Source organism: Paralichthys olivaceus, chromosome 24, assembly GCF_024713975.1.
Source record: "Paralichthys olivaceus isolate ysfri-2021 chromosome 24, ASM2471397v2, whole genome shotgun sequence".
Taxonomy (NCBI): Eukaryota; Metazoa; Chordata; class Actinopteri; order Pleuronectiformes; family Paralichthyidae; genus Paralichthys; species Paralichthys olivaceus.
This window is the reverse complement of record NC_091116.1, coordinates 6060442-6073133: the sequence shown is the minus strand read 5'-3', so window position 1 is coordinate 6073133 and position 12692 is coordinate 6060442. Positions and strand designations below refer to the sequence as shown.

At 42.4% G+C, this 12692-nt stretch overlaps 1 protein-coding gene and 1 long non-coding RNA gene across 4 annotated transcripts in view; one reads left to right on the top strand and one right to left on the bottom strand.

The window, feature by feature from the left end:
* Positions 1-12692, top strand: part of LOC109640200 (uncharacterized) — a 156598-nt gene that overhangs the window by 35388 nt on the left and 108518 nt on the right. For 2 of the 3 annotated variants that reach the window (XR_011240334.1, XR_011240335.1), the window contains exon 5: positions 7502-7601. This is a non-coding gene — a long non-coding RNA (uncharacterized lncRNA). Of the gene's footprint in view, positions 1-7501; positions 7602-8867; positions 9006-12692 lie in introns of those variants that run through there. The other variant, XR_002203481.2, reaches the window with a different exon arrangement.
* prox1a (prospero homeobox 1a) overlaps positions 2630-12692 on the bottom strand; it is a 33361-nt gene continuing 23298 nt past the window's right edge. Inside the window, exon 7 of the mRNA XM_020104067.2 lies at positions 2630-4975. Coding sequence (XP_019959626.2) covers positions 4790-4975 — 186 coding nt within the window. The 3' untranslated portion in view covers positions 2630-4789. The remainder of the gene's footprint in view (positions 4976-12692) is intronic.

Below are 12692 nucleotides of genomic sequence, written 5' to 3'. Positions count from 1 at the left end.
TGAATAAAGAAATCTCACTCTACACACACACACACACACACACACACACACACACACAATCAGTTCAGCAGCAGCAGTTAACACAGAGGCGACAGTTAAAGCTATTAGAATGATGTTGTGGAGAGATTTTCTCCATAATAAACTCGCTCCCTCCTCCATAATAACGGCGGCTATTACCCAAGATGTATCGCTGTCGCGCCATCTCCGCGGACAGTAAGTGTGTTTGTGACTGCGCGAGTGCGTTTGTGTGTACGACGGGCTGATTGAGAATGAAACAATCAGCAGGCCAACACAAACACAGCTGTTTTATTGTTGCGCTGCTCAGATGTGCTTTCACAGGCAGACGGCATGTGTGTGTGTGTGTGTGTGTGTGTGTGTGTGTGTGATCATATAGAGCAAAGAGTGACCCCACCTCCTGTTCAGCCCCTCCTGTTCTAATGAAAAGCTCTGGCAGTGGAAGCTAATGCACGAGATGCTGCTCATCTCGGCACGTCTGTATATCTGTGATTTTTTATTCTTAAAGCTGAAATGTGCAACAGGTTTGTTTTTATGACGTGTCTTTATTATGTCCATCTGTGTTGGTTTAGTCCTGCATACGATTAACTACAAGATTAAGCAACACAGCACTACCTTATTGTCCTCGCTGTTGTTTGGATTTGCTGAAAGTTTAATATTTGAGTTTTTATGTCGAATATCTAAATGAATAATCAGGCTCGATTTCAGCAGGGTAAAGTCTAGGAACCTGCCTGAGTAGGTAACATCGGCAATTGCCCTCAACTCAGAGGAGACCCTCGAGAATGGCCAATTTCATAAGTCCACAGCAATGTTAATTTTGTTGGAACCCTCTTAAATTCTGAGACTACAACAACCCCTCTACACCCTAACAAGGCCCCATGCCACTAGCTCTCTGCCAAAAGCTTTTTAATATTATAGGGTTTGTTTAAAGACTAAAGTCTCATTTATCTGGCATTTACGTACGAAAAGAGATGCGTCCATTTCTAGCGATGTAACCGTCACTGACCACATGCATCTTTTACGCTGGCATAGCTGTTGAGCAATACATTCACTAGAGGGAAGCGCTCAGTTAAGCCTCTGTCCTTTGGTCATCTCACTTGAGCTACTGACTTCACTGCCCCCCCACGGTTTCCGCTGGCACTGCCCAGGTTCACTCATAAGCTTCTGGAAGACGTGCAAAATATTGAGCCTAAATGAGCCTTAAAATGCCTAAATGTGCATGTACGATGTGCCTGGGATGGTGGCAGGTGTTATTAGTTGACTGTTCTACCAACGACTGAAAAAGGTTCTTCAGTGAATACAACCCCAGACCTTCATGAATCATGGGAAAACAATTGGAGACGTAAGTTGGAATCACGCGGCTAAAATCCAACTTTTGATAAAGGATAAAAACTTTGTTTAGTGTCCTTTATCACTAGTGTAATTGCTAAAGGTTTACATTAATATAAATTATATATTATATACCTAATGATAACACAATTAAAATGCAACATCCCAGTAAACCAATGAAATCAGAGCTCTCAGCATCTCCGTCTTAATTATTTGCTTTTATTTTGTAAGGTGGCTAACTCCCTGCATCACTTTTTTTTACCTTTATTCCCACTTGACTCCTCCAGAGTGGAAAACCATCTTCATAGAAACACGATAATTACAGGAGGTGTTCCTTTACAAGGTTATAAACAGCTTTAATATGCAATTTTCGCCTTTTTTTTGTTTTACCTCTGGCAATATTTGCATTATTACATGCAAGCGCTGCCACATCACTGTCCCAATTTTATTTAAACTTAAGCACCGTTGAATTTCTCGCCATTGTTTTTACACACCTTGGTTTAAAGAGCGAGAGAAGGGGGGGAGGAAAAAAAAAAGAGGAACATTGAGTGCTGGCAATTTGTCCCATGCTGGTGATGGTGGTTGGCATTGTGTGATGCCAGTTAGTGTTTGGCGCCAACACACAGAGGGCACGGCGAGTGTTTGTGTGTGTTAGGGAGGTAAGTGGTGTGAGAGGAGGGTGGATGGAATAAAAGCTACGAGGAGGGAAGTGAAGAGGAGGCAGGAGAGGTGGAAAAAAAAGGGTGAGAGTGATATCAGTGATGGAGGGCTGAGAGAGAACAGAGACAGGATAGAAGAGTGAGAAGGATGTTAGGGCAGCAAGGGCAGACGGGCCTTGTCCCTGTGCCTTTGTGTGTGTGTGTGTGTGCGTGTGTTTGTGTGAGTGCAAGTCTGTACCTATGTCTTTTTGTGTGTGTGTGTCTGTCCCTGTGTCTTTGTACTGGCTAATCTAGACGTCAGCAGCTTTTTGAGGCTTTTGTGCTGACAATAATCACACAGCGCTCCTCTTTTCAATTCATCAGCAACAACAACAAGGGATCACATGTCCCCTTTACAGAATCCAGAAAGAGAGAGAGAGATAGATAGATAGAGAGAGAGAGGGAAAAGGGGAGGGAGGCCATGGACGGAGTTAAAGTGGCCATCATGTTGCCTAGTTACTGCCTGGGTTGATGGTGATTTGGTGTGTGTGGGCAGGCGCATGCAAACAGGTCAACGCCCTCTGCACCTCTACTGAGTGCAAACACAAAGTACAGTCACACACTCCAAAAAAAACATCCCCTCTGACTTTTTTTTTTCAAAGAATAATTTATTTCATGTTGCAGTGTGATGGATAAACAATGAGTAAACCACTGGTCATATCTGTAGCAAGCATTAATCATCATCATCATCATCATCATAACATTAATAGGAATAATTATTTCAATTATAAATAATAAAAGTATCAGAGTGACCAGAGTAATTATTACATCTATACAAGCTACAAATATCAGCATTTTGTTGTATGTCATCTTTTTATTTTCTGCTGTTAAAACCTTAAACACTTCACACACGACCCGCCTGGTGCAGCTGCCCCTCTTGTTCGCCCAGAGAGTAATATCTGAAACGAAAACCTCGCTTCCATCCCGCGGTTTGTCGCTTTTGATGACGGGGGGGTTAAAATGTCAGAATGTGGGAAATTCAAGTTAATTTTTTAAAACACACCTGATTGTAGACAGTGTGAAAACCAGAGAAAGCCAAGAAAGTTTTTTTACACAAAAACTACAAAACAGACTTCTTTAAAATGCAGTATGGGTCAGGGGAGAAGCCACTGAACTTTGGTGCGGATCTGGATCAGGGGGCTAATCCAGGAATGTTTTCCAGGAAATAATTCATGGATCTTGATTTAAAAAACACCAGACATATTTTGGAGGATTGATATCTGAGTGTGTGAAATTTGGAGTAGCATTTATTGATTTTTAAGGGGACTGTTGGACCTTGGTGGAGGCGCTATATTCTATTGATCTAAGGACCAGATGAAACTGGAATGACTGTTGAAATTAAGCAATCTGACTTGCATGAATCCACAGTTCTTTAAAAATGTAATAAAAAAAGATGTTAAAGATTCTGCGAAACATGACATATGAATTAAAATGAAACGCAAACAATGACAATTGGTACAGCACCAAACATGGCCTTAGTTCACCTTCCTGCATTTATCCACTATCCAACAACAGTACAAAACACAGAAATGCCAAAAAACAAAGCAACTGACGTATATTTTCCCAGCCCTCATCAGGCATTCCCAATTTTCTATGAAGTAAGTGCCTAATGAGGGTTTCAAACATGGCTATTGAGTGATTTCTCTTGAGTGCTGACAGTGTGTGGGAGCTGAGGTTTGTGTTTCTGTACAAAAAAGAAAAAGGGTCACTTTGAAATGTCAATTTTGCAGGTTCAGGCTGTAGTCATGAGTAGAATGAGTTGTGTAAATGCATAAAATCTAAATGGAGATTAGGAGAATGGGTTGCTCTTTAATCTGGTTTCTAAGATTTAGAATAATCTCATTATCAACACATCAACAGATTTTTGACTTTGTCTTCTAAAATCGTAAAAGTCAGGATTTTTTCCTGTCGGTGCTCTGGGTGAATGCAACATGAGCCAAAAGGGGCAGCCGGGGGGGGGGGGCACAGTCAAGACGAACACCCAGAAAGTCTCAGTACAGTAAGAAGAGGAAGAAGTTAAAAGAGGAGGGGAAATGAAGGGAAATAAACAACTAAGTTTTTTTGGAATTGCTACTGTGCTTTCCTCTATGTGCGTGTGCGTGTGCGTGTGTGTGTGCGTGTGTGTGTGTGCGTGTGCGTGTGTGTGCGTGTGTGTGTGGCTGAAGAGGTGTAAGCTTATATAAAGAAGAAAAAATACAGAAACATCACTTTTTTTTCCCAAAATGTCCATGTAACATCCACAATAAAAAGATTTTTTAAATATATTATCATCTTCATTTTTAATTTCGCACCCAATCCCAGATCTTGGGCTGAAAACTTAATGCTCCTCTTCATCAGTGAAGCAGGATGAAGAGCGAGGTGGAGGAGAAAGAGGGGATGGGGTTTCAGGCTGGGAGGAGCTTTTCTGTAAGTGCAAGGATATTCAATTCTCACCAGTTTGCTTTTAATTCATAAAAGTCTCTGCAGGATTTGTTAATCTGAGGATCATCCGACTCACGAGAAGAGGGATTTTTTTTTTTTTCTTTATAAAACATCTCGAAGGCGGGTTTGTCTTTTAAAAGATGGGCTGACCAAAAACAACCACCAGCAAACCTCCACCCGGAGCCTAACTACAAGTCTCTGCATCGTCAAACTCCTTCAAACTGAAGACCTCAACCTAACTGTGCGCCTCTAGAAACGTGTTCTCACAGTCTGCTCACAGTCCGCTCAGGTTTGTCTTGCTTGCCGTGTTTCCTCCCTCGACCTAGTCAGTCGTGGAGGAGTTCTTGTAGACAGTTGGGGGATTTAAAGACGTCTGGGACCTCGCTGTCCAGTTTGCAGATCACCTTGTAGATGGCCTTCTTCCAGGAGGGGTCAGCGTCTTTGCCTGCCACGATGGCGTTGAAGAACTCCCGGAGAGTCACCTGAGCCACCTCCAGAAATCGATCAGGGACCTGAGGGTGAAAGAAAAAGGAAATCATGGGTGACATGTTTGTTTTTGATTGTTTAAATTGAAGAGGAACTTTTCTTCCATCACCTTCTCCTTTCTGGTCCATATTTTAAATGTACAAGTATTTATGACCCTGAATACTCTAAATATACAGACGTGCTACTTCTGTCAAGTACAGCCTTAAACCCAGCTTTGCACTAAAAGAACCAAGAGTTTGGTTATGGGTCAGGCCATGTTCAGACAAATGGGTTTGGTTCAGGTTCGGTTTCATAGGATGGACCGTTCACTCAATTTTTTTGTGATCGGTGAAAAAGTTGGGCTCGGGTCAATAAAAAGACGTGTCTACATTTTTAGCAAAAAAATATATTTTTAAATGAACAAATACTTACTTAAAAATTGAAGGTGCATTTTTCCCATAAGTAAAATGTCATTTTTGAAAGTGAGAACAAATATCAAAAAGTTTTCTTTCAGAAAAGTGATTGTGTGATGGAACTGGATTGCAGATTTGGGTTACGTGGGCGTGTGTTTCAGGTGTGCATATATTTCTATTTCTGTAGCAGGTTCTTCTTTAGTGGTGAACTTCCTCTAACTGTACTTCCCCTTTCTTAACAGACCGTGGGTGTGTGGGTGTGGGTCTGTGTGTGTGTGTGTATGTGCGTGTGTGTGTGTGTGTGTGTGTGTCTGGTCTGTGCACACACTCACACATAATGACAGATGACACACTCAGTCCTTGACAATGGCAGGTGAACAGTTGTCTGAGATCTTTTACTGTGTGTGTGTGTGAGTGTGTTTGTGTGCGTGTGTGTTTAGAGGGCGGAGTTAAAACGGTTGCAGGGTTCCAATTGTCCTTTACCCGTGCAGGTGCAGGCATAAATATACTGTAGTCACAAGGCTGTGTGTGTGTGTATGTGTGTGTGTCTGTGTGTGTGTTTGATGCGTGTTTAATGCTGCTTATGTGCTCATAGCCGTGTTTGACAGCAAAACACTGACACACACAAACATACACACATTGTTCAGTTTTTTCTGCCCTTTCTCCCGGGGGCAAGATCATACAAAGACACTAAACAACCCCCCCTTGCTCTTTTTTCTTCTTTGTCGTGTTTTCGTCATGCAAAAGCACAAACACACACGAGGCAGACTCCTCCAGATGAGTACATGCTCCCCAACACCCCAACAAACTAACACTTGCCTGTGTAGAGGACAGCATAGTGCTGTCTGGGTGTAACCCCGTCACGCGTGGCAGGACACGCCAAGGTTAGCCGCCACCAGAACGGATGAATCACCCTCCACACACATACACACACTCATAGTCAAACACACACCCCCACCCTAAATGTTTCCCTGGACTCTCGTATACTCCGTCTCCCCTCACCTACCGTCTCTCTCTCATTTTTAGCTGGCCCCTTGAGACCACAGTTATTTCAATGAGGCCCTCTGTCACTGTCTTTGGTATAGACACTACTGTGCGCACACACACACACACACACACACACACACACACACACACACACACACACAGACACACTCCAATCGTGCACAAATCCAAGTTTAACCTTTCCAGGTGAGAACTTGTTGTGCTTATGCCAACAGGGTAGACTCCTCACTGTTTGTACTTTATCACAACTTAAGTGTTTGTATTTCAGAACCGTCAGAGCCAATGTTTTTGCTTGGATGATCTGGACTGTTTTATTTGGAGGTGAAACCAAATATGAAGTTGTGATGACACCTCACTGCACAGGATGTGTGTGTGTGTGTGTGTGTCCGCACATTTACAACTAGTCATGAATCAAAGTTAAAGCAGGAAGTCACCCGTAAACGGTTTCATTATCATTTTGACTCTTTCATTTCCTCCTTTTGACTGACCTCGCAGTTTAAAACCAGTCAAATAATCTTTAGTTTCTTCCCCCGTGCTGTTCTCTCATCACTTAATGGATACGGTTATATTATTAGAGACGTGAATGATATCTACAAGTGCAAAAATAGGAGCACGTCGTTGCTGCTTACGCAGTTTTAAAAAGGCTAAAAGTTTTTGTTTTACGTCTGCAAGAAAATAAAAGGAAGCCCCAAAGTCAAGCTGCTGTTTTTAATAGCTGCTGTGAAAGTGTCCACTGGGAAAAATAAAAGTTGAAACCCGAGCTTGATCTTGAAGATGAATGTGCCTTTGAGGCGTCCTCTCCCTCTTGGATTACATCACCCCCCATCTCTTAGTTGTTCAAATTTGCTCTCATCTTCAGAAACATTGTCCTGGGATGACATTAAACTGTGGATTTGTTTTTTGTTTTTAAGTATTTCAAGATATTAGAGTGTTTAGCTTCTATTTTTTGACATTCAAGGTTGTAGCTGTAGAAATCCGGGTGCTGTCTTTACATTTGTCCATTGTTTGTGATCGATATCTTAAATTGCAAAGTGACCTTGACCTAGGAAGGTCCTGGCCTTTTACAGGTCAAGGTCTACAACGGTCTTTGTGTTGCAGTGCTGCGTCCGCATTGTTCCGCACGTTGACTGGCATGTTTTTTTAAATATGTTTCAGGACGGCGTGTGTCATCACTGGAGCAGCGAGAGGACTCAAAGTGCTGAAACAAGACGACGACGGGGAGGGGGAGAAGGAGACTGCTGATTCACAGAGAGAGGTAGGGAAACACGAGCAGAAAGAATGAAATGATGCCGGGAGGATATTGTGTGTCCGGTTTTGGGTATCAGCTAGACTGGACAACACACGCACACACTCACATACAGGAAGACACACACTTGGGTCCAGATGCCCAGATTTGTCTGGCCGTCGTAAATCAGTCCAATAAAGAGATCTAAATTAGGCCATCATCAATACAGATGGGCCTGTTTCCCCTGTGTGTGTGTGTGTTCGTGCACGATTTACTCCTGGCTTGGATCTTGATATGATGTCTCGTTGCCAGGAGAGAGGGAGCGAGTGAGGAATGGGGAAAGTGGGAAAGAGAAAGAAAGATAAAGAGGAAGAAAGACACTTCCAGTAAACACAATTCGCATGGTTGCTCTGGTTTGGTGGGTAAATATTGGATGAAGGGAGGCTCAATTACTCTCTTCACACACACACGCACACACACACTCAAGCACACACACACACACACACGCAGAGGACAGGAGCCTTTAAATCTCTAAATTGCTGCCCAACAAAGACGCCCACTGGGACAGCCTCCCTCTTTTTTCCTTATCTCCTTCCTCTCTGTCTCACTCGTCTTCCTCCTCCTCCTCCTCCTCCTTGTTGGCTCCCCTGCCCCTCATCTCCTCTTGGAAATGCATTCTTTATCTCATGACAGAGCTCACTTAAGCATTTATCTTTCATCACACCTTTAAACCTGTGGTATATTTTGAGACGTTTGAAGTGAGCAGTGTTGACAGACAACAGTCGATGCCTTCAAGACGAGTCACCTGCATGAGGGCGACTTTAACCATTTACTGCTCATCCTCAGTCATTTTCCACTGTTATGCACTTTACTGTCATTTGCATTTTCCTATTTATCCATCTTTTTCTTTTTGGCTTCATCTTTATCTCTAGTAAAGTTAAATTAACCTTTGACATGTTTTATTGTGGACGTAAAGTTATAGTCAGTTTTATTGAAGCATATCAACAACAAATACATAGCTACATGAATGTCAGTGTTTCTTTTATAAACAATAAGCTCCACATAGTACAGATTTAATATAAATAGACAAAAAAAATCTACCTGGACGAATATATACCCCTCTGGTAACAACAACAGTAGATGCTTGTTTGCAATAAATACAGGAAAAATAACATTGTTAGTGTGAGGAGTCAAAACACAAACAAGCGTCCACCTGCAGAAACTAAAAACCTGATGTGCAGTACTAAGCGCTGAGCAACAGCTAAATTAGTTGCTTTTCTTTTCTTTTTTTTACAGTGTTGCAGTCCAAGAGCACAACAGGGCACTCAAATATTTTTTAGAATAAAAGGAAAGTCCTTTCCAAGGAGATTACTTCTTTTATGGACACACTTGTCCCATTTTAACACATGATCATTTATTGCCTTTTCTTTCTTTATCCATCTGCAATGACAGTCACAGGTTCAAAATTTAAAAAACGTCATACTCACACAGGTCCCAGACCTGACCTGACAAAGATGCCCACACTTTCGGATTGGTCAAAACGGTTCAGTGTCATGCTAATCATAGCTGACAACAAGATTTTATTGCATCTCTGTGTGTTGTTGTTCATTCTGTGCGGCAGTAAAGAATTGTTTTTTGTTGTTTATTTATGATCTCTTTTTGCTCTTTGAGGTCATTATTTCCTGTTTTACTCTGTAGCATATCTCTTACGTCTCTTGATTTTCCTTGTGGATTGGTTTTCCCAATTTGCTCTCATCCCTTGTTTTTCTAGAAATTGTTGTTGAAGATAAAACACGAAATAACAGATGGCTGAATTAATATTCAAAGATATCTCCTAGGAATCAAGGAAAATAGTTGCATTGAAAAACTATTTGTTCCGTACTTAAAATAATAATGAAATAATGAATTCAGTTTTAATGACTAACTAACACTGAAGCATTTTTAATCACCTGTCTTCTATCGTCTTTCTCATTTCCTTAACTTCAACAATCTGTAGTCATCACCTGCTCTCTCTTCTCCCCTGTCCTTTCATTACTTCCTCCTTTCCTCCTTCCCTACTCCTCTCTTCTGAGCAAAAGTCACTCCTCTTTCTCAGACTCCGTCCATGAGACTGATGCAGACGTCTGCTCTGGCTGTGTGTTTGCGTGACCTCAGCAGACTCGGCTCTCTCTCCTTTACCTTTTCCTCCTCACTCACCGCCATGCACAAAATAAAACACGCACACACTGGGTTCTTAAGAAACGACTGCACAAACACCATATGCTTGATTCTGAAGGTGTACAAACAGAAATAAACTGTGTTCTTCCTTCTGTTCTCTTCCTCAGTGACTTCCCTCAACAATGACACTGTTAACTTGTGTGTGTGTGTGTATGTGCATATTTGTTAAGCCAGTTATTAAGTAAGTGCTTCTTTATGTTTAGTTACATTCATTCATCAGCAATAATCTTTCCGTTTCAAACTATTTCTAGTCTTTCTGTAAGATGTGGCTCCTTACAATTTCAGATGACTCCGCCCCCCCACCCCACACCCACACATACCCTCCATTTTGTTGCCAATCATTCTCTCCGTGGCCTTGAGGTGCACGTTACTGTTGGTCAGTGGAGTATTTTTTTCTATCACTAACACAATACTGGAGCGCTTTCATCTGCTGCTCCTTCTGCGAACTGTCCAATGCTGTGTGTGTGTGTGTGTGTGTGTGTGTGTGTGTGTGTGTGTGTGTGTGTGTGTGTGTGTGTGTCTGTGTGTGTGTCTGTGTGTGTGTGTGTGTGAGACTGAGTGGATAGAGCATCTGCTTCCTTTTTCCTCCTCTTCTCGCTCACTCTCTCTCACTTTTCCACAATATCAGGCCTGGCTTTAGTCACATACACCCTGGCAGGAAAACACACACACACACACACACACACACATACACACACCCACACACACATACACACACACACACACTGTGGATTGCCCTTTCACTCATCCTCTTCCCTGTGTTTTCCTCTCATCGCTTCTCCTTCAGAAAATACAAATAATGAAACTTCACACAAATGAGTAATTTCTTTATCACAAATATAGAAGCGACTGTGGCCTTAACATGTTAGATAAATAAAATGCATGGTAGTATTGTATGTATTGGGTATCAAGTACTCTTTCACAATGGAAAGGTTTATAGCAATAGTACACCTGACTGTATCTCTATATCCTTTTTCTCCCAATTTTGATCTCCATCTATCTGAGGAGACGTGACAGATCATGCTTTCATTTTCCTAGCTTCATTCAATTTCGGCAAACACAGATTCATTCATTAGAAGGACACTGTAATTTCCATGATATTTTGGTTTTAACCTCCAAGATGTATTGCTCTTCTTTACCAGCAGAAGTCTGGTTGATTTTGTTTCTGAAGAACGACCCTGCATTTGTTTTGTACAAGGCCTCTGCGTGGTTACCACTGCATCCACAGAGGCTCCATTCAAATGAAAGAGCAGGGCTTCATTTGTCCGAGGCTTTGAATAAGTCTGTCTGGATGTGGCCTTTTATAGATTTTATTTATTGTTGTTTAAATGAATGCAATTCTTGTGTCGTCATCCAGAGTCTTGAAAGATTAAAACGGAAATAGCCTTCAAGATTATTGCCTGGGACATTCCCTCAAGGGCTTAAGAAGACACTTGGACTTGTCTCAGTCAGTCTAAAAACAGCTCCCGTTGTCGGGTTTGATCCCTTCTTCAAGGTTCCTTGACCAGCTGTTTATTTAAGGAAGATGAGGCAATGCTCCTCTTTAATCTATGTCTGTTCTGTTCCTCCATGTTCCCTCGTGCATGGCACCCGATAAATAGAGCAGCCAGCAAACTGGGGCTAAGGTGCTCTCTGACACAGTCACCTATATTTGCACCAAACAGATAGCCGCCATTCCTGAGTGGAGCAGAAAATGAACAGCGCTGCAAAGATCACACTTGCATGGACATAAAGTTTAAAAATCGGTGTGAAATTGAAGGTATAAGTGGAGACTGGAGGTTCCTCCAGGACATCAGCAATATGTTTCCTTTCTCTGCTGCTCTTCTGTCAATTAGTCACTGATCTCACTGTCACCAGGACAATGGCAGTAAAGTTTCTCTTTGTTCACGCTGCATGTGACTGAGAGGAAGGGTCTGCGTCCTGAGATTGCGTCTATGTGTGTGTGTGTGTCTGCTCTCACTGTCTCCACGAGTGTGTGTTTCTTGGTTTTGTGTGCAACTGCTGCGTGTCTTCGCATCTCTGCATGCTGTCGCTTTGTGTGTGTCCATTCATACACGTGCTGTGCTTCCTTGGATCGGTGTGTACTGCGTGTGTGTACTGCGTGTGTGTGTGTGTGTGTGTGTGTGTGTCATCCATAGAGGACAATAGCCTGGGTCATCTGACTGAGAGGCTGCAGACCACTAGTATCACATGACAGAGGCTGAAGGCCACGTCTTTGTTACCAGGCCTATTGTTGAAGCTAAGGAGACAGCTGGGGCAGGGGAAGGGAATCACTGCATGCACAAGACGCGCGCGCGCACACACACACACACACACACACACACACACACACACACACACACACACACACACACACACACACACACACACACAGGAAGACCATACACAGGGACACACGCGCACATATACACCGCCCCCTCGTGACTCCAATCAGGCTCAGTGACAAAGATGATTCGTTCTTCTGAACTGGTATACCACACACACACACGCACACACACACACACACACACACACACAACACACACTGTGGATAGCTATAATTATAGTGACAGAAACTGGCAGGTGGCATTATCTGTACCATACCACTTTCTGTCAACTAGCAGCGGAGACAAATAGACTGTGAAGACGACTTGGTCCTCATACTCAGTGACATTGAGTGGCAACATTATTTTTACAACATAACACAGACCCGTCTATATTTATAGATTATATATGCATTTTTACCTACAGTCTACTTCTAAGGTTATAGAGACAGATGGAGATATGTCAAATATTGAAAATGTGATGTTTTCACTCTTATTTATTAAATTGCTGGAGAGGGTTGCAACAGGGAGCTATGCAGGGAGGCGCAGTCTTCCTTATGCCACGACAGTTTCCCTGTACAAGAAATCACAGCACCAATGA